Raw genomic sequence first — 27,773 nt, forward strand, 5'->3', positions numbered from 1 at the left:
CCCACTCTCCCTCTGATTCAGTAAGTTGGGGTTAGGGTATTACTGTTTGGACAGATGGTTATCAAAGGTGACTTTTGACCTTCCTTCTTGGTTGAAGCCAGCTGCCCTGCTGGGGGAAGAGGAAGCACTGTGTCCCTAGAGTTTTAAAAGGGAAAAAGCCTTCATTGTTGGTTCTTTTTGAAGGTTGCAGGAGAACTTGCCCTGGAAAGCTTGTTAAGAAGGAGGCAGGCCTGAAAGAGTCCTCTCTCCCTGTCCCACAAAGATACTGATGTGTTTGCCTGACCTCCTGCCTTGGGGCCTGCTGCTCCTCGAGCCAGTCCTTAAAAGGAGCAGTGGGTGCCACATTTGTTCCTTCTGGTGCCAGGTCTGTGCTATTTCACTTTGCTGGCGTCAAGTGGATGCTTAATGAGAGGCCATGACGCAGGCCGGCAGACTCGTTGAGAGAAAGCAGCCTCGGACTGTGCTTTCTGCAGCTTCTCTCACTGCCTTCCCCAGCCTCCCATTCTCCCCCCACCTCCTGTGGGGCTGTGGTCACCGTGTGTCTGCTCTTCCGCATAAGCCCTGATAGCCCTCGCTCAGGACAAGATGCTTGTAGGATCTGTGGACACTGATAAATGACTCAAGAGGCAGAAGTGAAGCGGTGCCTTTCGTTTCTCCTATTCCCTTGAACTCCCTGCCCGGGAGTTATCTTAATCCCCCAATTAAGAAGATATGGCCATATTGGGATTTGGGGCATTTCCCTTATTCTTTTCTGGGGCCAGTGCCATCTTTTCCTTTTATTCCTGTCCTTGAGGCTAGGATTTGGGGCTGGAACTGATTGGTGGTCAAACCTTCCAAACTTGGACCTTTTTAGATAGCTGGGGATCCTCCACTTCCAGGGATCCCCAGTTACCCATCCCTTGATTATATGAAAATACAGACATGCTACTCCTTCGGGTGGTAAAACTTGGGGAGGCATGAAGCCAACTCCACAAAGGAGTCTGTTTCTGGGGAATGAGTTTGTGAGATTGCGGCTGATGTAAACAGAAGAAAAAAGGAAATGCCTGAACTGCAAAAGCCAGTGTCAAAGTTAGGGGGAAAAGTTGAGGACATCCTTGTGATCCAGTGGGTGGATGAGGGCAAAGAACATTTCCTGTAAGAGGAGAGTCGCTTCGTGATGCTTTTAACTCACCCAGACCACCCCAGGGAAGTAAGGCAGCTTACTGTCCTAGAAGGGAGTGCCCTTTACAGACCGCCCCTTCTTTTGAGAGTGCGTTGACCCCAGTGAAGATGAGACTAGAAGAGGAGGCAATGGAAAAGATAGAAGACAAAGTAGACCAAGATCACACCAAATCACTACTTCATTTATTCAACAAACATGTACTGAGTGTCTTCTTCATGCCAGGCAATAGAGTGCCAGGGGTATTTTGCATATTTTCACCTTTAATTTTCTTAACAATCCTTCAACATAGGTATTACTAGCTCCATTTTGCAAACAAGAAAACTGAGGCTTTTAGACATTAAAATTGACCAGAGTCATCCAGCTAGCAGGTGACAGACCTAGAATTCAGATTCAGTCTCTTGGATTCCAAGGCCCGGGTTTGTTCCGCTCTACCATACTGCCTGTCATCCCCCAAATACTTCCCTCACAGTGTGGTCTCCGCTCCCCTCTGTGAGGTGATCGGCGCCAGGATAGAGATGCTTTCCACCTCTTCTGCCTTGTTTTGAGACCTTGGGTAAAGCTGTCATGTCCCTGCTGGCCCCCTACTGCCCTCTGCACTCTCATCAATTCCTCCAGCTCTGTGCCTGGGCTCCTGAAGCCATGTCCCATGAAGAACTTCCCACCTTTGAGAAGCAGTTTTGTCTGTTGGTTGGAGAGGAGAAGGACATCCAAGAAGGCTCCCAGCCAGGCCTTTAACCAAAGGATCCAGGAAGAAGCAGAGCAGCCTTCCATGGCCCCGAGCTTTGTGGAGGGATGTTTACCCTTCCCTCCTGCCCCTTAGCTGGTTTCATCCTGGAGCAGGGTTTGTGGCCACCAGAAGTGCTGGCTCATTGCTCCTGAAGGAGGGCTCCCCTTTTCTAAGGAAAACTCAATGATACTTGCCTTGTGCTACAGTTCTTCCTATAATGAAGATATCCTATGCCAGACTCCATTCTCTCCAACTGCTCCTGACTCACTCCCATGACATCCCTTTCTCCTAACACCCGGAAAGAGAGAAGCCCATTTTTCCTTAGCCCTTTAGCCCAGCTTCCTCTCCCACTTAGGTCTTGTCATGAGGCCTCAAGCAGACCTCTGCCCAAACTACATCTCCAGCCCACAGTAAAACATGACTTAGCACATACCCTTTAATGAAGGCACATCTGTATAGTTGGTAGCATTGGCAGTTGGGGGAAGTTTGTAATTCTTAGAATCCAAATTCTGGTTCACAATTTGGGAGACATCTGAATTCAAGGGCTCTGCTTGAACCTGCTCTACTCCAGCTCCGTCCTTGGGAGTCATGGGTTCCAGGGCCAGTTTCATGCTCTGAAGTCACAAATGTGTGACCAAATGGCAAGAGGAAAACTTAAGCTTGGAATTTTTCACCCTTGCCTTTTCATATCTCACAGGGGTCTTCTCCCTACATGCACAGAATGTTCCTAAGCCTTTCTGGAATTCCTCTGATTAATCCTCACCTCTTCCAACCACCTTCACCTCACCCCATTCCCAATCAACTTTCTCACTCCCCACTACAGGAAGTTGGCACCACCAGCTCTCAAGCCTCTAACCCAAAGCCTCAGCTTCCCACCCGACTCTGAGACCAGGAAGCTCCCACCTGGCAGGGGCAGCCTGCCACCACCCCATGTAGAGCCAGCAGCCAGCCCTTAAGAGTCTAGAGTCTGTCTCTGTCCTCAGCCCTCCATATATTCTAATCTAAATCCTTCCTCTCAAAGTGTGGTCCAGGAACCCGCAGTAAAGGCAGCACCTGGAGCCTATGAGAAATGCAGGTTCCCAGGCCCAGCCCAGAGTTAGAGTCTGCATTCATCTGCACCTTAATGTGTAAGAAGCACTACTCGAAACAATCTGATCTGCTGAAAAGTCATCCCCTCCACCCTCCTCCTCAATAGAGGGGGTGGCTCGTGGAGCAAGAGCCAGTGAGGAAGCCTGGCCTCACAGTTGAGCCACAATTCAGACCTCTTTTTCACAGTGGAGAGAAATGCTGGGGATGATCTGGACACTCCAGAGAGAACCCTGAGAAGCCAGTGAAGCCTGGGACCATCAGCAGAGAGGAACAGCCACGGCCGGGCTATGTGGGGAGATCCAAGCAGGGGTTTGGGGGCAAAGGGGACACCCGATGAGAAAGAAAGGCGTGCCCACCTTTGCACACAGCGGTGGGGTGGTTCCCTCTGGGCTCCTGCCACCATCTTCAGCCCCTGTCGGGCACCTACAGCCAAGAACAGCTCCTGCTGTGCAGCCTGGATCTGCCGGATGACGAGGCTTCTTCCCTCCCTCTTGCTGGCAAAGTTACCATCGCCCACTGGCTGCATTGCTGGTAGTGGGTGCTCAGGAAATGTTTGTTGAATTGAGAGGAAGCCACAGCTTGTGCGGAGTCTGGATAATTCACCAGACGTGGGTCTCAGTGGTTGGGGTGGGGGGCGGGGAACAGGGACTAAGTAGGAAAGACGAGTCCTGATGTCGTACTTAGCTAGAGTTGCTGTTTCTCTGCCTCTTGAGTCCCTTCCTGAGACCTTGCTTTGGCATGACACAGTGCAGGGAAGTGGTGGGAAGAGGAAGTTGGAGATGGCAGAAAACGACCCCAGGTGGCAGGCTCCCCCTCCCCCATTCAGGATGCACTCAGGTCTAACCTGGGGGTGGAGGAGGAGATCCCTGAAGATGAGCTCCCCAACCCTGCTGTGGGGAGAGACAGCCATCTGTCCCCTCTTCACCCCACCCTGCTTCAGAGACTTTCTCGAGATCCTTCCTTTCACAGAGGAGACCTGAGCTCTGCTCTTCTGTCCCCAGCTCCGTCCCTGCCGGCTGTGGCCTCCCTTCCTCTGGGCCTCAGCCTCCTTTTCCCGAAAGGTAGTAGGCAGCCAGGTGATTGTGAGGTTCCCCCAATGGTCATCCAGTGATTCTGGGACTGAGAGTCACATGGGTGCAAGGCAGGGGAAAGTGTAGGAAAGGGCCCCAGGCCTGGGCTAGCCATGCCAGCTGCTGCGGCTGGCATCAGTTGACAAGCTGGCAGTACCTGACGAGCCAGGAGCCAGCAGCTGGAGAGGGTGGCCAGGCCCTGGGGGTGACGGGTGCTAGGTGAGCCAGCTGCTGAGTGCTTCCAAGCCTCGTCCTCTTGTCATGGCAGGGAGCCTGTGGCCTGGGCAGCAGCAGGCTTGGGACAGAGTTCACCAGCCTCACAGACCAGGCGTGGCGCGGGCGTGCACCAGGGGCTGTACCTGCAGGTGAGAGCACATGCGTGCACAGGGGGCACCTGTGAGGGCGGGGGCTGGCTCCTGGCCTTCACGGTCTCACTCCCCTGGAGAGTTTGCCAAACTGCTCAGCCAGGCCGCCACAGCCACCAGCCACCACACACCCATGGCGCAGACTCTGGACAGCGCCTCCCCTCCTCTCCCCAGCCTGGTCCCCTGCTCCCATGAGCTTTTCTCAGCATCTTCCTGCAGGGCCAGGACCCCCTGTCCTGCTCCTCACACCTCCTGCACCCCTCGCCCTTTGGCTGCCTCCTCTAGGGGCCCTGCTCCGAGGTGTCAGGCCCTGCTGGGCCCCAGCCTTGCCAGGCCTGTCTTCTCTGGGCTCCAGGGGCTCTGCCCCTTTGGGAGGCCTGGAACAAGTCTGGGCTTCTGGCCCGGCCTGGGGCTCGGTCGACCCTAGGGGCTGCTCCTGGCCCTCCAGCCGGGACACAGCGCTCTCCTGGGCCCCAGGCTTTGAACTGAGCATACACGTGCTCTCCTGAGGCCCAGAGCTACTGGCACCTCCTAGGGAGAGATCGAGGGGAACCAAGTCTGAGTTTGGTGGAGAGCCCGGACTGGCTGGACTGGCTGGACTGGCTGCCAAATCTCCCAACTCCTCTTTCAGCCCCTCTGGTGATTCCGATGCTGGGGTGGGGGTGGTTCCGCCACCCGGGGCACTGGTGGGTCCTCCAGGCTCCATCCTGCTCTGAATCTGCTCATGTTCCTTCTCATTCGGAGTCTTTCTGGTGCTTTGGCTTCCCTGAAAACAAGAGGTTGGCTCTACTGGTTGGTGAATTTAGGGCTCATGTCCCTAGCCCACCCCATCCTAGGTCCGAGTACCCACCTCCTGGCTCTCTGGCTCCTGCCTGTCTTCCTTCATTTCCCACCTGCAGAAACACAGCACTTGGCAGGTCCCACTCCCAACCCACCCCACCTCATGTCACCTGCTCCATAGCCGGCAGCCCACATCCCCCAGGGGGAACCGAAAGCCCAGGGGTCTCAGAGGAGAGTCAGAGCCACAACGAGGCCCCAGGATGTTTCCCTTCCAGCCTGACCTTCCGCCCCAAACCCAGCCATTTCCTCTGAACACTGCCCACTATAGCGGGTCCCCAGCTGCTGTTTATGGCCAAGCCTGCAGCACCTTGAGTTCTGTGGGGACGATGGGCGTGTCCCAGCCTGTGCTGCCTGGGAAAGGCGCGCCTGACTTCCCCCGGGGAAAGGAACTGCTGTAATTACCGCCGGCCTCCCAGGGCACCAGGCTCTTGCTGCAGCTGCCTTTGCCGATGGCCTCTCCCAGCATCTCATTAACCCGCCACCAGGCAGCAGTCAGCCAAGAGGCAGAGGCCCTGGGGGCTGGAGCAAGCACCTGGGCCAGGCGGCCTGACCTCCCAGAGGTAAGGCAGGGCCAGAAAGTCCAGGAGCCCAGAACCTCCCCCGATTTTGCTCCCTGTCTCACGTTACCTGCGGGCCCTGCCAGTCAGCCTCTCTGTCCCTCGAGCCTTGCTGCGTGTGGCCAGCGCCACCACGGGTCTGCCCTGTTGCCCACCCCAAGTAGCACTGCCTGCAAGAGATGGTACACATCAAGAGAGAAGAGGGTCATGGCAGCCCGGTTCCTTCACCAGCTCCTGGGACCTGATCCTCCTCCTCTCTCAACTCACCTTTGCCTTCAGGGGGCAGTGGTGGGGGCTGTAGCTTTCGCTGACTCCTGGGACCTAAAGGGGAAGAGGAAATTGGGAAAGGGTAGGATCACAAAAGAGCCAAAGCAGCAACATCAGCTCTTTCAGGACCAGGAAGTTGTCAGTCCTTCTCTTGGTCCAGTTGTGAGTGTTCTGGTTCCCAGAAAGATGTCTGGCCTGGGTGCTGGGTTTGGGGGGTGCGGTTAGGGCAGTATCAGGGGAGCTGGGCCCCTGTGCTAGCTTTGCCACTCTGGCTAGGTGACCAGCAGAGCAGCCTCTCCAGCCTTGGCTTCCTCATGTGTAAAATGAGGGGCCAGCGATGCAGTGGAATTATCCCTATATTAGACAAGGAGCAGCTGCCACCCAGGAGGGTCCAACACCTCAAAACGACCCCAGTACTGACTTCCTAGTGAGCCTTCTCTCCAGACCTTCTGGGGGCAGAACCCAGGACAAGGCTTGTAGGTTTAGAGGATGCGAAGAAAGGTCATGGTGCCTCCTCTGATAGGGAGCAGAGGAAGGAAGATGTTCTTTCATGCTTCTTTCCAGCTCTGAAAATAGGTGGTAAGCCAAGAGACAGAGGACAGAGAGAAAGAGGGAGCAAGGGGTGAAAAACTCCAGGAGGCGTGGGGTTGTGGGGTTTTGGCTCACCCCTCGTGCTGCCCACCCTGGCTGGGCCCTCTTCCCGAGGCTTGCTGGAGCCCTGTCGCCTGCATTGCAGAGAGAGGGAGTCAGGCTGGCTGGTGGCGGGAAGGACAGAGGCTGCAGAGCTGCTGGTGGGCCAACACCCCCTCCCCCACCCTAGCCCCAGGCCTAAGGACAGCAGGGAGAGGGTGGGCCCAAGAAATATGGGAAACCCAGTGCCTGCACAGAGCCCTTAGCCCAGGGCCCAACCGGAGGGCCCAGGCAGATCCTCACCACCCTGGGAAGGGTCCCAGCCGCCCTCCAAGAGGCGCCCACAGTTAGCCTGACACAGCCCCACAGCATGTCAACCCAGCAGCTGCCGGGCCCTGCCACCCACGTGGGCTTGGCCTTGTCCAGGTCCCACGGGCGGCGCCAGTCACCCTGTGCGTCTCTGTGCCGGGCCAGGCGGGCCTGGTCGATCTGCTCCCGCTCCTGCTTCCACTGGACATAGTCCCAGCTCACCTCCAGGGGGCCCCCCAGTGCCCGGCGGGGAGCTGGGCCTGGGACCAGGGCTGGACTCCCAGGCTCCCGGACACCCTGCAGGGAGAAGACACTAAGCACCATAGGGTGGAAGCAGAAACAGCCCTGGGTTTGGGATGGGGATCCAGAGAGTCTGCTAACCCCTTCCTCTCTGAAGGTTTTGACGTCCCCACCCCAAAATTAGATCCATTCCATGTCGGTTAAATCCTGTTTGCCATAGGCATGGTTTCCATCCAGGGTTAGCTGTGTCTTTGGGGCAAGATGACGTCTCTGTTGGTCATTTCCTCATCTGTGAAATGGGGATAATAATAGTGCTATTCACGGGGTTGTTGCTGGGGTGTGTGGTCAGGCCGAGGGTGGAGAGACACCCAGCTGCTGGGAGCAAGAGCCAAGACTAGGGACTGCTGCCATCTAGAGGTCACACCTGGCACATGGCCAGTCTCTCACACCCTAGACCCACCTCCAGACCCCACCAGCTTGCCACCAGAGGTCCAGGAGGGGTTAGGGGCTGGGACACATCTCTCACTTGCACTGTCTCTGCATGACCCACCCAATGTGAAGACTGGTCAGAGAAGGGAAGAAGGAGTGGGAATTCTTGCCGGTGCTGCCTGGGCCACATCCCCCCAGATGGGGACATATGTGACTCAGCTTCCATGCCTCCCCCAAATGGGGACCACCACATTCATGTCCCCATCCCTTCTTGGGAAGGTACCTTCCGTACAGAATCTGAGCTGATGGCCGTCGGCATGGAGGGGCTCCGGCCCAAGCCCCCTCCAGGTGACCCTTCTGCTCCCTGGTTCCGTGCTCTGGTGGGCTTCTCACTTACGATCCGCTTGGCCTGGGGGAGATGAGGATGGGCAGTGTGGCACAGGCAGGGAAGAAGAGGAGGCTTCCTGGCTCATAGGCTTCCCCTACCCACCCTGCTCACCTCAGCTTTGTTTTCCATGGTCACGGCCAGATCCACCCGCTCCCCTAAGCAGAAGGTGCCAGTGTGGGCCTCTGCCTGCTCATCCTCAAGCATCTCACTGGCTGTTCCAGGTCCACGGGCACTCCTTGCCCAGTTCCGGCTGACCACCCGCTTCCCCTGCAGAATGAGGTGCCATGCCGTGAGACCACATGGGCAGCACTGGGCAGAAGTTGGGGGTTGGGTCCTTTGGGTGCTTCCCCAGGCTGGGTTCAAGCCCTGGCCCTCCCTGGAATGCCCACTGAGGAGCTGCCTCTGTGAGGCGTTCACATACCAGTGGCATTAGGTTATCCAGGCCTGGGGCCACCCAGGGGCCCAAGACGCCACAGTGGCCCATCTCTGAGCTGGGAAATCCAAAGCACTCAGACAACGAGGCTCTGTTCTCAGACGCTGTTCCTGGCATTCAGCCCCAACGTCTCTGTGCCCTGGGACTTGGGGTTTAGGGGCAGCCTATGCGTGGGGGCACAGGTGCAGAGCTCTGGGGCTGGAGAAGGGCATGGTCACCTTCCAACTGTGGCTCTTTGGGGTGGGGGCCAGCAGTGGCCTGGGCTGCATGAGGTTGGTAGGTGTGCCCCTGAAGAGAAGTGGGAGAAGCAGAGGAGCAGGGGCAGCTGTGCTCCCCTGGCACAAGCTGGGCCGCCACCTCCCTGCCACCCCACCCTGTCTCCCAGGTGGGTCCTCCTCCAGGAACCTGGCTGACGGTGACAGTGAGGCCATCAGGACGAAGGAGCTCCGGCGTGGTCACAGCCATGCCCCCCTGCTCTGCCTGCCGTCGGTCTTCCTGGATCTCCTGTGGGAGGGCCCGGGGGTCAGCACAGGCCACGGCCCCCCAGAGGCACAGATACACAGACGCTGACAGGCCTACACAGAGAGACACCAGTGGGACACCAGGGGGCAGGCGCACCACGTCACAGAGTCCCCAAGACCCCTGCAGAGCCTCTGAGATGGAACACACCCACCCTCACCCTGGTCCCAGACCCAAGCCGGCACGGGAGAGACCACCGTGCCGGAGTCTGCAGGCCAGCCCCGGAGTGCCAGCCCAGTCGGTCCTCCCACCTGGCACAGCCCACTCACCTGGTACCTGCGCAGCAGGGCCTGGTTCTTCTTGCGAAGGGCAACTATCCTCCGGTCCAGCTCTGCGTCCTTCTCCTCCTGCCTGCTCATCGGGGACTCAGCCCCATGAGGCCCCTGTGGAGGGCAGGGGCCCAAGCTCCTGACTGCTGGGCCCATCCCTTACCAGTTCCTCAACTTCTACATCCGCCCATTCTACCCTATTCTTACCACCCAAGGAACAGCCCCAGACCCAGAGCTAGGGTCGCGTGGGGAGTCGGCCCATGGAAGGCCGTAAGCCCCCACCCTGCTAGGCCCGTCTTGCCATCTCCCTGCGTCCTCTCTGGGGGCTCAGGTCAGAGCTTCATGCCCAGGCCCACAGCTCCCAGCAGTGGCTGCCCCTCCCCCCGGCTCTCCAGGGAGCTCAGCTGCGGAGCAGAGCCCGGAATGGGAGTTATAAATGGCTCTGGCAGCGGAACCTGCCGTGACTGGGAAGTTGCCAGGGGATTCAGGAGGTCGAGGGGGGAGCTGTTGGGCTCCCAGGCCGAGAACCACAGTGAAAAGAGAGGCCCCTGCTCTGTGCTGGGCTCCCAGGCCATGGACCCCACTTCTCAGGCCTGCGCCCAGCCTGTGGGAAAGAGCCGCTCCCACAGGCCCAGCCTTTCCAGGCCGAGAGCAAGAGCTGCTGGCAAGAGTCAGCTCCGTGGGTGGGCCCCGCCGAGGAGACCCCTGGGCACACTGTGATCCCTGGGACCCTCCTTATCTGGCTGCAGGGACTCCGTCGTGGCCCACACCCCTGCCCAGCGCCCTCCCCTCCCGCCTAGGCACAGCCCTCTTCCTCCTGGGCCCAGCTGTCCCCGGCTGCCCTCAGAATGTGGCCGCCTGGCGTCCCAGCCCCAAGAAGCCCCCCGCCAAAGGCAAGGTGCCACTCACAGCTGAGTGCATGGCAACAGCGGGCACGGAGAGAATTCCAGAGCAGTCCTGGGGGGAGCTAGAGCGGGAGGGAAGCCGGAGCCACCGGAGCCGGGCCTCCCTCCGCCGGCCTCTCCCTGCCGGCTTCGCTGCTCAGCACACGAGATCATGTTGTGATTACAAAAGACTCCTCTGGGCTCCCAGCCAGGAACGCCGCGGCCACCGCCCCCACCATCCACTCTCAGAGGGCGAGGACCAGGGCACCGGCAGCCAGCTGGCCCTGCCCAGCACCTCTCCCTGCCCTGCCCCATGTCCCCAGACAGACTGGCAGGGACTTCTGCCTGGCGGGGCGAGCCCACACAGGGGGCCCTATGCTTCACTAGGACCCCAACTTGGGCCTGCCTGCAGACAGATGGGCAGCGGAGTAGGTCTCTGTCCCTCCCATTAGTAAAGAGAGGCCTATAGTCCAGCCTGTTGCCCTCCCTGGTCCAAAAGCCTCCACTCAAATGAGCGTCCCCTGGCCCCTCACTCTCCTCATCAGTTCTGGTTTAAGTAATGCGAAGGGATCAAGGAGTTCACCTCCCCTAGGCCATCAAGTACTACTGCATACCTAAAATAACACCGTTAGTCATTCATTCCTTTGGGTTCAGCGTTGTCTTCCCTGTACTTTCAAGTACACTTGCTCCTGGGACACTCAACTGTCCAGGTCACCCCTTGGTGTGGGGCGCCTCCCTCAGGGCCCATGCCGCCACAGCTCAGGCCTGGCCAACAGCCTTCCCCCTTGGCTCCTACCTGGGAGCCCTTCCTGGCCTTGCTCCCCAGGGCTGGCCCTCTCAGCCTCTCTGACCCTGAGACTGGAAGCAGCCTTTTCTGGGAAATTCTCCCCCCAGATCTTGCTGGTACACCCGAGGCTGCTGTCTCTGCCCTGGACAGCAGCTTGCCTGGCACCCCTAGTGCCTCCGAGACCAGGAGTTTGGGGGTGCCAGGGGGAGAGGTGGTCTCTGTATCAGGAGCACCTGGGGTCTGGTTCTGTAGTAACAGGTCCCCGATCTCCAGGCCCTGAAGGACAGGTCAGAGGTTCCTGCATTCCCCCTCAGCCTTGACTGACCGGGGCCTATTTCCCTAATCCCGTGGACACCTTGTCCCCTCCTGTTTCCAAAGCAGAAAGCCCTGCTGCCCTCTCCTTCCTACCCAGACCAGCCCAGGCAGCCAGAGAGCCAACCCGTGCTCCCCTTGAACCACCCCTTCCTATCTGCCCACCCCTGCGCACCACACTGAGCCTCTTTCCAGGCCAGGCCTTGGAGCAGCACCGCTGACCCAGCAGCCGATCTCCGCCACCCTAGAGTTCCATCCTGCTTGGAAATGCCACTGAGCTCTCTCTTCCTTTCATGCCGGATGTTCCCACTGAGTCAGACTCCTCTACATTCCCAGCTACAGTGACGCACCCAGGCTACATACACGCGCGCACACACACACACACACACACACACTTCTTCTCCTACCCTCTCCACGTGCTGCCTACTGAGTTCCAGTCTAGTCTCTGACAGCCGGAGCAGGGCCCTGGTGGGGTGGCAGTCGGGCCTCCTGTCACTTGCCCCATGCCCTGTGGTTGGAGCTGGAAGGCCCTTAGAGCCTGGGAGTGAAGGATGCAGCTGAGACCCAATGTTCTCCATGATCTTTGGAACCCAGGTCTGGGGAGGAGGAGTGGAGATAGAGGAGACGAGGTCTGCTCTCCCCATTGCGCCCGTTCCCAGCCAGGGTGGGGGCCAGACAGCAGTGGGGAGCAGCAGGCTGGGTAGAAATCCAGCCATTCTGCAGGGTGGGCGACCCAGATCTCTAGAAGGGCCTACAGGAAAAGACGCCCCTAACCTCGTGGCAAAGACCTCTGTATCTAGCAGCCTGAAGGCCCATGTGACCAGGATGGACGAATAGTCAGACAGCCCCACGGCTGCAGGCCATGTGCTTCCCAAGTGCTACTCACACAATGTCAGCCTCAGAGCAGACCCCACATTGTCCTATCTTCTCCAGAGTCTGTGGTGTGCCTGTCTGCTCCCTACTGGAGAGAGGCTCTCTAAGGGCAGGAATGGTGTATTGCTGTTGCTGCTGCTGCTGCTGCTAAGTGACTTCAGTCGTGTCGGACTCTGTGTGACCCCACAGACGGCAGCCCACCAGGCTCCCCCGTCCCTGGGATTCTCCAGGCAAGAACACTGGAGTGGGTTGCCATTTCCTTCTCCAATGCATGAAAGTGAAAAGTGAAAGTGAAGTCGTTCAGTAGTTTCTGAGTCTTAGTGACCTCATGGACTGCAGCCTACCAGGCTCCTCCGTCCATGGGATTTTCCAGGCAAGAGTCCTGGAGTGGGTTGCCATTGCCTTCTCCGGAATGGTGTATCGAGGGCCTCTAAATCCCCAGGGCCTGGCACAGTGTCCCTGAAAACTACAGTGCCTTCCTGAGGGGGCTTGCAGAATGAATACATGAGTGAGTAACCCATGCTGTCCCGCACATGGCTCTGGGTACCTGTGCTTCAACTGGGGCTGCTGTTCCCTCTACCCAGAATACTCGCAGTGCTGAGGGAGGAGGTGGCCGGTAACGTCGCTAACTGTGCATTTCCTTTCCCTGTCTGGTGAAGGTAGGGCGTGACCAGCATAATGGTCCCCGGTGTAGGGGATTGGGGACCACGCCGCTATTAGTCTGTGTCACCACTAGGGGGCAGCAGGGCTTCAAAAAGCCTGGTTAGAGGTGGGGGATGGCTCTTCCCTCGCTTCTGCCGGCAGCTCCTCTCCAGCAAGTCTGAATCAACCCCACCTCCCAGCTCCATCAAACTAGAGAAGCCACACAGGCTGTAGAAGCCCTATTTTATCGGTGATGAGACCAGAGAGGTAGCACCCACTACCTGGGCTGTTCAGCCTGTTTGTGGCTCAGAAGAAACCAGCAGCTAGACATCTGCCTCCTGCCCATTACTCTTCCTGGCTGCTACAACAACACTGTTTCTGTTGACACTTCATGCTGTGCCCTCCCTTTCTTTGCCCAGGAACAGGCCCATTGTCCCAATACCTCAACCACAGGTCTAGGTCATGTTTCTTCTGTGGCTGGTTCACCACCCTCTCAGGCAGCCTGCCAACTGGGCCTGTAGCCATAACTACTCACCTCCAGCACCTTCTTGGATCAAGAAACTGCTGTTACAATTCCTACTGACTAGGGCTTTAGTTTAGGCCTCTCAGCTCAGGCCAGGCCTGGCCCTGGGTAAGGAGGACTCAGAGTGCGTGATGTAAGGGCAGACGGATGAGCTCTTGTCAGGCTCCAGCTGCCAGGGACAGTCGGGGCCCTATGGCTCCAAGAACACACATGCCAGAGAAGTTGTTGTTGTTGCTGTTTAGTTGTCCAGTTGTGTCCGATTCTTTGTGACCCCATGAACTGCAGTACACTAGGCTTCCCTATCCTTTACCATCTCCTGGAATTTGCCCAAACTCATGTCAATTGAGTCGGTGATGCCCTCCAACCATCTCATCCTCTGTCGCCCCCTTTTCCTCCTGCCTTCAATCTTTCCCAGCATCAGGGTCCTTTCCAATGAGTTGGCTCTTCTCATCAGGTGGCCAAAGTATTGGAGCTTCAGCTTCAGCATCAGTCCTTCCAATGAATATTCAGGGTTGATTTCCTTCAGGATTGACTGGTTTGATCTCCTTGCTGTCCAAGGGATCTGGAAAGTATTCTCCAACATCGCAGTTCAAAAGCATCCATTCTTTGGTGATCAGCCTTCTTTATGGTCCAACTCTCATATCCATACATGACTACTGGAAAAATTATAGCTTTGACTAGATGGCCCTTTGTCAGCAAAGTCATGTCTCTGCTTTTAAACATGCTGTCTAGGTTTGTCATAACTTTTCTTCCAAGGAGCAAGTGTCCCTTAATTTCATGGCTGCAGTCACTGTCCGCAGTGATTTTGGAGCCCAAGGAAATAAAGTCTGTCACTATTTGCATTTTTCTCCCATCTATTTGCTATGAAATGATGGGAACAGTAGCAATGATCTTAGGTTTTTGAATGTTGAGTTTGAAGCCAGCTTTTTCACTCTCCTCTTTCACCCTCATCTAAAGGCTCTTTAGTTCCTCTTCACTTTCTACCATAAGGGTGGTGTCATCTGCATATCTGAGGTTATTGATATTTCTCCCAGCAATGTTGGTGCCAGAGCAGGGTGGAGCCGAAATCCTTTGAAGCAGCGGGTGGCAGAAAGATGGTCCAGGGACCCCTCTTCCATTCTGCTCTCCAGGGCACACCCTGGGCTGGGGTATCCTGAGCTTTCCAGCTCCAGACCAGCAGTGGGAGGAGAGCTCTGATATGGACTGAACTCCTGATCTACTTCACTGGCCCCCTTCAGCACAGGGAACAAAAAGTGAAGATCCAGGCTCCACCTCAGAGGTGTTTGAGGATACCAGGCCGCCTTAGCCTGAGGCCAGGGTGACATGGGACCCAGACCAACTGAGGAGTTTTCCAGAAGATAAGCTTCCAGGGGGATGAGCAAGACTCAGCAAGGGGCTGGCAGTGAGAATGTTGCACAAATGCAGCCTGAGAAGTGGTAGTGGCTTCTTACCAGTGAGGGAACATCAGCTTAGGAGGGTGCAGTCCTAAAGGGGAGGTCACTGAAGGGTAGACCAAGGGGGCAGAGGAGTCCAGAGGGGCTCACCGAAGGTTTCACAGTGGGGGCCAAGGAGTGCATGCAGCGGTTTAGGAAGCCAGGGAGGAGGCTGAGTCCAGATCCTGGAGGGAAGGGTCTGCACCAGGCAGGGCAGGGGACTTTACAGGGAAGAGTGAGCAGAAGCACCTCAGAACATCAGTGTGTGCTGGGGTGGGGTGGGGGTGGGGTGCGTGCATTCAGTGAGAGATGGGGCAGGGCAGCCAAGACAGTGTCAAGGACTGGAGCCTGGGGCCCTCATGGCTGTAGGGAGCAGGCGGGCTTGCCTGCACATGCCCGGGTGCTCCTTCCTCCCAGCAGGCAGAGAGGCTGGAAGGCTCTCCCCACCTTGACACCACAGAGGGCTGACTCTCTGGGGGGTGAGATGTGGGTGGGTTCACACCCTCCAGGGATGGAGAAAAGATCTGGCACAGTTCGGAGAGCAGGCCGCCTGTCCCACTGAGAAGATGACAGGGCCTTTGGAATGGTGGGGCGTGGCATGGGTGGCGTCACCCAGCCTGGAGGCTTCAAGGCGGGAGAGGGTGACTGGGTGAGAGAGAACCTGGTCACCACGGGGAAGAAAAAGCAGCCTGGGGGTGGGAGGGCAGTAGGTGACCTGTTGTCCAGGTTTGCCTAGAATGGAACCCAACTCAGCACTGACAGTCCTGTGTCCAGAGCTCCCTTGGTCATAGGTGAGCCTGGCTGTTTGGTCACTTTCTGGGGAAGGAGGCTGCAGCAAGTGGCTGGAGCAAGGAGGGAACCTCTCAGGAGCCTGTGAGTGAAATATTCTGAGTGAAGCTGGAGGCCAAAGGTAGGGATGTGTCCTGAAGAAAGATCCCAGTGTGAGCAAGGGGAAGAACAGTGAGGCCAGGAAGACACCTGGGTCATCAGTGCTGATACTACCAATCATCACAATAACACCTTGCACTTACACCCAGCACTGCCAAAGCCCTCACACACACTGTGTCATTTGATCTCATCAGGCTTTGAAATCTGTGAATTAGTCAGTGCTGGTGTTTTTCACTTTTTGGAGATCAGGGTCAGTGACCTGCCCAGAGGTCTCTGTAGTGAGGTGGAGGTCTCCCACCAAACCTGCCTGGTCCCCACGGCACTCTCTCCAGCCCAAGCCAGAGCCAGCCACCTGTGCCCTCCTGCCATGGGAAACTTGTCCACCCTCCCACCCCAAACCCTGCAAATGTGCCTGGCTCTCCTGTCTCCCTCTCCACCCTATAGGACAGTCCAGGAGCAGGGGCCTTGCTGGCTCTGCTGAAAGTGATTAGGGAGTCACAAAAAGGGCCGATATCCTGCCTTTTGGCCTTCACATGCTCCCTAGGACCGCCACCCTTGGCCTCTCAGCTTCTCTTCTCCCTGAGCCCAGAAATGTTTCTTCTTGTCCCCTGAGTGCCTTTATTCTCCATTTGGTGCCTTTCTGGCAGGGAAGGGCCACCTCTCTCTGCCAGGCAATAAACCCAAGCACTTGGTGAGAACTTAGTATCTGTCAACTAAAAAGATGCACAACGTAAGAGTTGCAAGTTCAGTTTTATTAGGGGCAAAATGAAGGCTGCAGCCTGGGAGACAGCACCTCAGATAGCTCTGAGAAACTGTTCCAAAGAGTAAGTGGGGGAAGGTCAGTAAAATGATTTTGGTGAAGGTGGAAAAGTAAAAGTGTTAGTTACTCAGTCGTGTCCAACTCTTTGCGACCCCATGGACTGTAGGCTACCAGGCTCCTCTGTCCATGGAATTCTCCAAGCAAGACTACTAGGGTGGGTTGCATGTTCTTCTCCAGGGAATCTTCCAGACCCAGGGATCAAACCTGGGTCTTCTACATTGCAGGCCGATTCTTTACCATCTGAGCCACAAATGGCAGAGTTTAGTGCAGTCAAGGCTTACTTTACAAAAGGTTTTCTTAGCCATGAGGAGCTGATGTCACCATGAAGGGATTTAGTGATTTTCTAGATATGAGGAGATGCGAGGGTTGGGATCTTGACATCAGTTCCTGCAAATATCTAACTATGTAAAGACCTGTTCCACCAGTTTCTCTGCAGCACAGAGTGCCTCAGTCTCCACCCTGAATCGCCCTCAGGGGGTATTGAAGGTCAGCAGCTGCACAGGATTCAATCTCCTCCGAAGAACAGATGGCAAATGCCCTTGCTACTCTTGTTCAGTCACTGGCAAATGCTCTTGGCTAGTGCCAATTTGTAGCTGACCTATCTGTAGTGCACAGTGCCAGAGGGTGGGGGGACTCACACGTGGTCTAGGCTCTGCTCACCCACAATATCTTAGGACTGGGAAGGGGGATCCCATGAACAACGTGCATGCTCAGTTGCTCAGTCGTGTCCGACTCTTTGTGACCTTATGGACTGTAGCCCGCCAGGCTCCTCTGCCCATGGGATTCTCCAGGCAAGAATACTGGAGTGTTGCCACGCCCTCCTCCAGGAGATCTTCCCAACCCAGTGATCGAACCCATGTCTCTTACATCTGCATTGACAGAAAAGTTCTTTACCCCTAGCACCACCTGGGAAGCCCCACATCATGCTCTGCTATAAATTGACTACAGTGTGCCCACCACTGCTATGGGAACTCTCCTTGCTTCCCAAAGGCCTGTGTGCCACCTGTCTGAGGACCCACTCAGATGGTTCTCACTTCTCTGTCCACCCCGTCAAGATGGGTCTCCCTCCTCAGCCCAAGACCTTGGTACTGCCTACTACCTACCTGCCTGTCATGACCCAGACCCTGAACCCAGACCCTGACTCCAGAGACACAGAAAACTGGGGTACGGAACTTCTAGCCCAGAGCTGCTACTGCCCTCCTCAGCCCTGCAGCCCCTCTCCCCTTGGGGGTCCATGAAGTCATAGGCCTCTTTTTTCAGCTTCCAGCTAAAGGCTGGGGCTGGAGGTGACAGTTCATGTCATCAGGGTCCCGGAAGGGGAAAAGGACGGTTCCTGAAAGAGGGGGCTGGGAGGGCTAGGGAGGATGGGGTGTGGTGGCCACAGGTGGTGCCATTCAGGCAGCCCAGGCTGCAGGGTGGAGCATTTCAGTCCCCTGCCTTTGTGAGCCTCTGCCCGCCCTCCATGCCCTGGATCCCTGAAGGCTCACAGCAAATGTGTGCATGATGGATTAATAACTCCCCACCCAGCCATAAACCAAAGCCCTTTGTCCACAGTGTTACCAAAGCAGGCTGGAATTTTTCAGAAGAGCATTCCTGAAAAGAGAGACAACATAATGTGGGAAAGGGGTCCAGGCTCTAGACTCAGATGGTCCCCAACCGGGACCAACTACACACGGGCTAGGTGACCTCAGGCAAGTGTCTTAACTTCTCTGAATCCTGGCTTTTTCTAATCTAGAAAAGAAGATAATAACACATATCCCCAAGACCTGATGTGAGATAATTGGTATTTTAAAAGAAGCTGACACACAAAATACTTTCCATGCCTGCCCACCATGGAAATAAAGGAGAATCACTATTTTCCGCCTCTCTATTTTTCAAATTGTTTTCTGATGTGGTTATGTTGCTTCTGTTTTTATGGCTCTGATGGAAGCCAAAATGATATACCAGAAATGGCACAAATTGTACAGTTTAATAAGTTTACGCCATGAAAACATCACCACAATCAAGATAATGAACACATCCATGAAACCCAAAACTTTCCTTGTGTCCCTTCCTAATGGCTCCCTCCAGCCCCTCCCCTTCCCACCTCATTTTCCCTGAGCAACCACTGATCTGCCGTCATTATCAATTAGTTCACGTTTTCTGGAATTTTACACCATTCTAGAATTTTATAGACAATTATATAGTGTGGATTCTTTATGTCTTACCTTCTTCACCAGCAGTGATTTTGCGGTTCCGCCCTGTTCTCTTGTGTAGTTCATTCCTTTTTACTCTGGTGTTCCATGGCGTTCATGTATCATTATCCATTTATTCATTCATGTACTGATGGATGTTTGAGAAGTCCTGCCATTTTAATTATTCCAAACAAAGTTACTATGAACATTCAAGTATAAACTTTAGTGAGGCCCAGTTTTTCCCTTCTTACTTTTTTTAAATATTTTTTTGGCTGCATCAGGTCTCAGCTGCAGTACTCTGGATACTTGGGTCATATGGAATCTTTCACTATGACATGTGAGATCTTAGTGTCCTGACCAGGGATCAAACCCGTGTCCCCTGCATTGAAAGGTGGATACTTAACCCCTGGACCACCAGGGGAGTCCTAGGTTACTTTTTTAAAATGAATTTAATGCAGTTCAGGTCAGGCTTTTTCCAGGCCAACCTGGAGACCGCAGCTGCTTTAACCTCTCTGCTTCCTCCTGTGTGTTCTAGATTTCACATGATCATTGTTCTCCTGGATTGAAACAGGGCCCGACCGAGCCCCTTGGCCTGAGGGTGGGAGTGTCAGTGGGCCTGTTTCATCCAGCACAGGGAGCCCAAGTGTAGGCAGCCTGAACTCAGGTCAGCTGAGGAGCTGCCTTTCTGGGAGAGATCCTCCTGCTCCTTTCTCTAGGAAGAAAAAAAAAAAAACCTTAAATTTGTAGAAGAGAGAGAAAAATAAGCACAGAAATCGAGACCAGTTATAACCCAACAGTAACTACGTGAAACAGATTCAAGTGATGGGTGTGTATTGATAAACATAAAGATTGCTTCCAGGACTATAGAGTGGATACTTTTCCCTCATGTGTTAAGCTTTTAAATTATCAGCTGTATTGATTTAGTGGCTTCCCAGGTGAAAGTGGTAAAGAATCCACCTGCCAATGCAGGAAATTCAGGAGACGAAGGTTCCATCCCTGAGTCAGGAAGATCCCCAGGAGGAGAAAATAGCAACCCATTCCAGTATCCTTGCCTGGGAAATCCCGTGGACAGAGGAACCTGGCAGGCTACACAATCCAAGGGTCGCAAAGAGTCGGACGTGACTAAGCAACGGAGCAAACAGCACACAACTACACTTGAACCTTGCCTTCATTCACCAGATTGTTACTGGACACCTGCTGAGCGCCAGGAGATTCTGCTAAAGGCCAGTCCCTGGGAATACAAAGGTGAGCAGACAGTCCTGTGGAGCAGGAGACAGGAGAAGAAAGAACCCAGGGAGAGAGGGGAGCTTGTAACAGGGCACCTGGTCTGTCTGAAAGGGCCTAAGGGAGGTCAAGGGGTGTGGCTCACAGCAGAGGCCAGTGGCTCAGGGGGCCCAGGCCCCAGGGGCTTACAGAGCACAGACAGCTGGCCCGCTGCAGTGTGGACTGCAAAACCCCTTCCTGCTTGTCGATATTCCATCTCCAAAGTCCTGCCTTTGTTTTGGTTTTCTTTTTTTTTATATCCTGGCAAGTGATTAATCTCATCCCTAGTCCTGCTTGAAAACACTTTTTTAAATTGAAATGTAGTTGATTGACAATTATTTTCGTAGATTATATTCCATTAGAGGTTATTACAAGATGATGAGTATAGTTGCTTATCTTTGTTGCTTATCTATTTTATATATGGTACTTTGTATCTGTTACTCCCATGCCCCTGATGTGTCCCTCCCCTCTTTGACAACAAGCTTTGTTTTGTTTTTTTCCTGACTCATTCAGTTTCCACTCCCAGGCAGCTCCCTGACCTGGGGTGCACATGGGAGAGGTCAGGCCTGGGGTTTGCTATGCAGAGCAAAGGTTCCACAGGCCCCTCCACGAGGCGCATCGTTTCCGCCTCCACCCATGGGAACAGGCGATAATCTCACTATTCTGTATGACTCAGTGGGTTAACTAAAGAGTGTGAAGCACCTTGTGGCCTGACATTCAGTAGAAGCTTCGTAAATGTTCAGAGATGGCCCCTGGGTGCTAAACAGCCTTGCCATGGTGTGGGCCCCCGGCCTTGGTTCTGTGGCATCTTGTTACCAGACTGATGGGGTACTGGGTTCTTCCCTGCTCCCTCCCACCCAGCCTCCTTACACACACACACACACACACACACACACACACACACACACACCCTTGTTACCAGACTGATGGGGTACTGGGTTCTTCCCTGCTCCCTCCCACCCAGCCTCCTTACACACACACACACACACACACACACACACACCCCCCCCCACCCTGCTTCCAACCACTCTTTGCCCTGTTTAAGTTTAGCCCAGCCCTGTTCATTCCTCCACACCCTCTGCCCGGATCCTCCCTGTGGACCTGACCATGCTAGCCCCTCCCCATCCTTTACAAATACTCCTGAGGACAGCCAGCACCTTAGATCGCCTATTGCCCCCTGTTCTGCACTCCCAGGTAAGGGTCCAGCTCTGTGGGCTGTGGGAGGCGACAGGAGGGGCTCTGTGAGCTCGTGTTGTGGCCTTTGTGATCATGGTCCCCCTGGGTACGTGTGTCTGTGTACTGAACTGGCATCTGTGTCACTGTGTCGTATGTGGGTGTCGTGTGTGGGTGTCGGTCTGTTTCTCTCATAAATGCAATGTAGGCCTGTGTGCTGTGTCTAGGTGTCTGCCCCCTGCCCGGCCCTGCCCTGACTCCTGGGTCTGCTCTCTACTTGAGTTAGAAGTGAATTTACAGCCTCTAATGTGCCAGGCACAGGGGTTTAGCTGAGGTCGAAGGGATTGTATTAGTTCCCTTCCAGAGCCACCAACTCCTCTCCCTCAAGCACCTTAGTCTGAACTGGGGAGGGACAGTCTAAGGCCTGTCTTTTTTTTTTAATTGAGGTATAATTATCGATATCAATGTCTATATCAGGTGTCCAACAGCTTGTACCATTTGACTGCCTTCACCCACTCCACCCAAGCTCCACTCACCACCTCTGGCAACCACCAATCTGTTCTCTGATTCTATGAGCTCAAAGTTTTGTTTGTGGATTTTTTTAGATCCCACATGTTAGTGAGATTATATAGTACTTGTCTTTCTCCGACTTAACTTCATTCAGCATAATGCCCTCAAGATCCATCTATGCTGTCACAAATGGCAAGATTTCATTCTTTCTTATGGCTAAATAATATTCATTGTGTATAATTTACATTTTATTTATCCATTCCTCTGTTGATGGACACTTAGACTGTTTTCATATCTTGGCTGTTGTAAATAATGCTGCAATGAATATGTGAAGGTGCATAGATTTTTTCAAGTTAGGGTTTTTGTTTTCTTTGGATGAATACCCAACAGTGGAATTACTGGATCATATGGCAGTTCTATTTTTAATTTTTTGAGGAACCTCATAGTGTTTTCAGTAGTGGCTGTACCAATTTACATCCCCTTTTCTCCACATCCTTGCCAACATCTTTCTTATTTTTTGGATAACAGCCATTCTAACGAGTGTGAGGTGATATCTCATTGTGGTTTTGGCTTCCATTTCTCTGATGATTACTGATGTTGAGCACCTTTTCATGTACCTGCTGGCCATCTGTTTGTCTTCTCTGGGAAAAAAAATGTCAAGTTCTCTGCCCATTTCTTAATGGGATGGGGTTTTTTCCAAAGCCAGTCTTTTCTCTTTCTTCCAAGTCAGATCCTGGCTGGCCCTAACATTTTCTTTACCACTCCCTCCTCCAGAACTAGTCCCACGAATCTCTTCCAGACTCATCACTCATTAAGGGGAAGGAGGAGGGGGCAAGAAGGATCATAGCATAGCTCAGAGGCTGACCTCAGCTCAACATTTGTGGCCCAAGTAAAAGCCAACAAAATAGGTGACTCAAAAGGTGCCAGGGTCCTGTGTTGCAAGAGGCTTGGGCTGTTGTAGTACAGACGTGTGTGCGTGTATGTGGTATGTAAACATTTGTGCTTCTATGTTCAACAACCAGAGTAGCCTGGCATTTGGTCTGTATGTTACATATTATATTCTGAGTTGTGGGTCAGAAAAAAAAATGAATATACCGCATTCGCACTGGGTCCATTCTGGAATTGCCCATTATGACTTATGGACCAGCCCCATGCAAGACAATGCCAGCCTTGGCACCAGAGCACCTCAGAAGCCCAGAAGCTCCATCCTGTGGTAGCACACTTGTTGGCAGATGACAAATTGACTCAAACCACCAAGCCAGCTTCCACTCCTAGTGGGAAGAGGCAGGAACAAGCAGCTTGGATCAGGGAAGGTTTCCATTCATTTGTGGCTTGGAGGCACAGGTCTTAGGATCCCCTGCATCGCCCAGAAGCACCCACCCACTAACCCAGTCCTCCCAGCTTTGGGTGCACCGATCTCCAAGCTTCCCCCACTCCGACCCCACCACACATGCTGCCTTTATGCCAGACATCACACAGGGACAAAAGTCTCTAGGGACTGACTGAGTACTATGGCCTGACGCATGGCAGGCACGCTACACAAATAACTAACATGATTGAAACTGGCCCAAGTAGAAATGAGTTCATACATGATTGTGAGTCTGGGGGTGGATCTCGAGAGGTCACATGTAAGGGTATATGGTTCAGGGATACATAATGTTCTCATGTCTCTGTCTACATACCGGATGGATAAACCCACTGCATTCACTCAACACCCATGCCTGGCACCTACTCAGTGCCCAGCTCCATACGGAGTCCCAAGCTAAGCTAGAGGGAGCAGTTTATCCCTTTCATCTCTTAAGGGGCTATGTGTGTACATCCCTGGGAGGAAGAAGGAGAGATTGAGGTTTAGATTACAGTAAACTAAACTTTACCCTTTGACTCATAGGTGTTCCTTTTGTCATTCCCTGTGCCTGCTCCAAAAAGATGGAGCCACGTAAGTACTATGGTGGGAGGCCGTAGCGTGGAAGAAGGAATAAGAAGGAAGGGAGGGTCATGAAGTCAGGGGCAATCAGTCAGTCACATCTACTGCAAGCCGTGTGTGTGTGTGGTGGTAGGGTTCCAAAATGAAAACAAGCCCTATGTTTTTAATACACTCTACAGTTTAAGACACATGCCTACACATCCTTCATGTCACTAGGTCTTCAACTTCAGGAATGAAACAAACAGGGGCTCCCTCCATTGTACATGTGAGCTCCAGGGAAGTTATCGGTCTTTCTCAGGGTGAGGCCCTGGAGGTGTGGCAGGATCTGGGGCTCAGAACTCACCTCTCAGCAGCTATGACATTGGCTCCCCTCAAAAGGAACAAAAGACCATGATGGCCCTCAATATAAATCTCATCAAGTAGGTGATTCCCACCAACAGAGCACTACAAAATACTCAGGACCAGTCAGATAGGTTATGGCAAGAATGAGCCCACTGGACCCGAAGCTGGGCAGGCAAGGCAGGCAGGATGGTCCAACCCAAGCGAACTTCCTCCAGGAATGTAACACAGAGTGAAGCAAGAAAGATTTCCAAGTGGCAGGAGACAAGAGCAAAGTCTGAGAGCTGGAACCAGAAGGTTATAATCAGGAGCAAAGAAACAGCTGAGGATCTGAGCAGAGATCAGCCTGAGAAAAGTGGAATCTGGGGGGAGGGAGCAGAGGAGGAGGCTATGTGGGGCCCACCTGAAGATGTAAATAAAAGAACCAGGGCTCCTCCTTTAGCGTCATGGAGTTTGACATAGGTTGGGAGGGTACACTTTGTACAGTTTCTGTGTTGCAGAAATTAACACAACATTGTAAAACAATTATACTCCAATAATAAAATTAAATTATTTTTTTTAAAAAAAGGTTGAGGGACTTCCCTGATGGGCCAGGTGGCTAAGACTGTGCTCCCAGTGCAGGAAGTCAAGGTTTGATCCCTGTTCAGAGAACTAGATCCCACATGCCACAACTCAGAGTCCACACACTGCAACTATGACCTAATGCAGACAGATAAAAAAAAATTTAAAAAACAAAGGTCAAGGAGGCAGACAACTGACAGAGTGAGGACTAGAACCCACACTTTCTAACCAGCCCCACCCCACCCAGGAGAACTCAGCCAACTCTTAAGCAAACAGGGACACACCACTGAGCTTTGCATTTACACACACACACACACACACACATGTATGTATGTATTGAGTGAATGAATGAACGAAGGAATGATGGTCAAGCAACTGGTCAAGTCTGAGGAGCCTTGTTGGCGGAGGGCGGTGGAAGGTGGGCACACAATCAGCACCAGGAAGAAGACAGGATTCTCACTGCAGAACCAAATAACCAAAGCTCTTTGTTTTTTTTCTCCTTCCTCTCCCACAGGCCCACAGGTAGGAAAGTTTCCCAGCCATCTCCCTTTTCCCTCCCTGCTGTCAGTCCCCTTCCTAGACAGTCTGGCGGCCATGGCCACGGACATCCCCCAAATGTAGAGTAGGGAGGCCTCAGCCCCATGGGTTGGGGTGGGGTGGGGAGGGGAAGAGCATCACAATACAAGTCCAACCCCTGCTGGCGGCAGCCTTCTCCACTCCTCCCCAGTTTTCCCATCTGTCCCTCTTCTTTTCTCACATCCCCTCCCTGCCTCAGCAGCTCATTCTCTCTCCTGCTGCTTCCCCTCCTGTTCCATGCTTCTCTGCTTTCCTGGCTACCCACAGCCCTCTCAGATGGCTGGCTTGCTCCCAAATCCCAACCACACTGCAGGGCCCCCATGACCTGCCTCTGCCTGCCCTCCTCCCTGCTTCCCCTCCCCCAGCCCCCCACCACTAGCAGACCCAACTCCTAGGCCTGGAATGCCCCCACCACAAAAGAGTCATAGAAGAGGCAAGCAGGGTGGGAAGTGGCAATTTCCAGGCGTCACTGAGCCTGGATGGGGCAGCAGCTGCCTTGATATTGTCACAGAAAAGACTCCTAACCCTGGAGCCTGCCTCTTTCCCAGAGGTTATAGGCCATTATCAGGCCCTAGGAAGCAGAAGCAGACTGGGGAGTTATCCAACCCCTAGGGACTTCCCAGGTGGCGCTAGTGGTAAAGAATCTGCCTGCCCATGCAGGAGACTTAAGAGACATGGTTTGATCCCCGGGTCAGGAAGATCCCCTGGAGGAGGGCATGGCAACCCACTCCAGTATTCTTGGCAAAAGAAGAGTCAGGTCGCAGAGTCAGATACACCTGAAGCGACTTATGCACACACACAGAGTAGGGCCATAACCCTCCACTGCCTGCTCCCTTGGGGGGGCCCCAGGCCCCCAGTGCCCAGCACCAGAAGAAAAATTGTCTCCTCTCTCCCCTGGGCCTGTGCCAAGAGGCAAAGAAACTCCTCTGGCCTTGGGGCCTCAAGAGTGGTTCCAGCCAAGACAGAAGGTTAAACCACCCATTCCAGGACTCTTCTGTCTCAAGCAATAAAACCTTGATTTTACTCTCTGTTCTTCCTGATTTCATGAGTCTGGCACCTGCTCAGGGACAGGTATGGGCTCACATGTACTTCCGTTGACATGTACACACATCGCCAGGCACATGCACCCATAGGCATGTACCTGTGTACACAGAAGGCCTTTATAGGCTCATGTATATAGACATAACTATTTTTATGTAGAGGCAGTACAGATCTTTACCTGCACACATGTACTACCTACATAGAGAACAAGCACATCCTTACCTTTGTCTCCTCCCACCCTTCAGCTGACTCCTCCTTCCCCTTGGCTCCTGCATGTCTCCTCACTGTACCTCCTGTCTCTTCCATGCCCCTGGTTCTCACTGAGTTCCTCTGTAGCCTCCCCCAGCCCTACCTTCATTTCTAAGTAGTCAACATGGCAAAACCTCTAATCACTCTTCATGGGTTCTTGAGTGAAGGAAGGGAGAAGATGAGATACTTCAGCTTCTTAGTCACAGTTAAATAAACTGAGGTCCAGAGGATGGGAGTCATAGCTCAAGGAATAGAAACCAGTTGATCTGGTTTCCTCCCATTGTGTCTGCTCTGTGCTCTGGTTTCATCAAGGCAAAAGGCCTAAAACTAGGAGCAGTCACTTGCTATTTCTGCCTCCCAGACCTCTACCATGAGCCCCTACTAGTACCCAGGAATCCTGAGTCCTCTAGAGGAGGAGCAGCAGAGAGACAAGGGGAAGGGAGAGGAGGAGTTGATCTCAGGTAAGACTGGCACTGACCTCTGACTCTAATATTGTTCATCTGATTTTCCACAGGGGCACAGCCATGGCCATGGGCACCCCCCTGGCCCTGGGCACAGCCACGGAGGCAGCACCCCCCTGGCCCTGGGCACCACCCTGGCCCTGGGCACCCCCCTGGCCCTGGGCACCCTCACCCTCCATGTCCCCACCCTGGATCAGGGCACTGTCCTGGAGGGGGCCACCCACCTGGGCCCCCTGGGCATCCCCCCGGCCCACATCACTGAGGAAGCAGAAGAAACAAGACCCAAGAATGGGGAGCATGATCTAGCATGGGGCCTGAACCAGAATCTTCTGTTCCTAATAAACAGCCTCCTAGAGGCCATATTCTATTCTTAAAAGAGCCAATCTTCCTTCACATCCAACCTGACACTCAGGGAGCCCAGTGGTCTCTGAATTTCCTAGTTATGAAAATTGGTACCCAGTCAGGCATACTCAGTAGTTTGGTTCAGTGGTGTCCACAGCACATGGTTGAATAAGGTCACCCCTCCTTTGTTTTCACTTCTGCCCCATCCCCCATTAAAGGGTCTCAAGGATGGTCTCATCACCTCTACCACATCACATACACTCAGACACAGTGGGCTGTGCATGCCTCCTTCTAGAAGGATCCACAGACACCTTCAGTGGATCCTGAACTAACTATGCCCTGAAAATATATAGAACTTTCCAGACTCCTTAACTTTGCACAGTTTCTCCATCACTACCACCTCCACCTCAGCCCCGGTCAGGAATGCCTTCCTTCCAAGCCAACCAAAGCTCTACCATCAACATGAAGCCTTCCCTAAGGCCTTTAGGATGAGTGAGGTCCTTTCTGTCTTTGCACATTGCTCCTTTCTCTGTAGCTTATATCGACCATTGCATGGGCCCAACCACACCCTACCCAGTTGGCATCAACTAATGGGACAGCTTTTATCTCTCCAACCAAATTAAGCTACTCACCACTTCTACACCTCTAGACTCTCCCACCCTCATCCCCTACTGGTCTACATCTTGCATAGAGTGGCATTTGCA

General features: G+C 53.9%; 2 protein-coding genes across 9 annotated transcripts; one reads left to right on the top strand and one right to left on the bottom strand.

Moving 5' to 3' along the window:
- Nucleotides 1-1,322: 1,322 nt before the first annotated feature.
- Nucleotides 1,323-10,351, bottom strand: CCDC9B (coiled-coil domain containing 9B). Of its 6 annotated transcripts, none has more exons than XM_027553518.1 (11): nt 10,204-10,351; nt 9,295-9,408; nt 8,912-9,010; nt 8,185-8,340; nt 7,969-8,094; nt 7,114-7,313; nt 6,744-6,802; nt 6,078-6,131; nt 5,881-5,980; nt 5,264-5,306; nt 1,323-5,179 (listed from the first exon to the last, which is right to left on the bottom strand). In XM_027553518.1, the coding sequence occupies exons 1-11, from the start codon at nt 10,213-10,215 to the stop codon at nt 4,616-4,618; spliced, it is 1,527 nt and encodes a 508-aa protein (XP_027409319.1). In that variant the 5' UTR covers nt 10,216-10,351; the 3' UTR covers nt 1,323-4,615. The 6 variants fall into 6 exon arrangements, with proteins under 6 accessions (XP_027409319.1, XP_027409321.1, XP_027409324.1 ...); XM_027553520.1 differs by lacking the exon at nt 10,204-10,351 and adding an exon at nt 9,502-9,996; XM_027553523.1 differs by lacking the exon at nt 10,204-10,351 and having other exon boundaries at nt 8,912-9,081; nt 9,295-9,997.
- A 9,396-nt stretch (nt 10,352-19,747) lies between these two features.
- LOC113900088 lies at nt 19,748-27,103 on the top strand. 3 transcript variants are annotated; one of them, XM_027553525.1, is made up of 4 exons: nt 19,748-19,875; nt 23,465-23,512; nt 24,915-24,922; nt 26,781-27,103. In XM_027553525.1, the coding sequence occupies exons 2-4, from the start codon at nt 23,503-23,505 to the stop codon at nt 27,099-27,101; spliced, it is 339 nt and encodes a 112-aa protein (XP_027409326.1). In that variant the 5' UTR covers nt 19,748-19,875; nt 23,465-23,502; the 3' UTR covers nt 27,102-27,103. The 3 variants fall into 3 exon arrangements, with proteins under 3 accessions (XP_027409326.1, XP_027409325.1, XP_027409327.1); XM_027553526.1 differs by lacking the exon at nt 19,748-19,875 and adding an exon at nt 21,058-21,087; XM_027553524.1 differs by lacking the exons at nt 19,748-19,875; nt 24,915-24,922 and adding an exon at nt 20,930-21,087.
- Nucleotides 27,104-27,773: the final 670 nt, after the last annotated feature.

The sequence above is a fragment of the Bos indicus x Bos taurus genome, chromosome 10 (assembly GCF_003369695.1).
Source record: "Bos indicus x Bos taurus breed Angus x Brahman F1 hybrid chromosome 10, Bos_hybrid_MaternalHap_v2.0, whole genome shotgun sequence".
Lineage (NCBI taxonomy): Eukaryota > Metazoa > Chordata > Mammalia > Artiodactyla > Bovidae > Bos > Bos indicus x Bos taurus.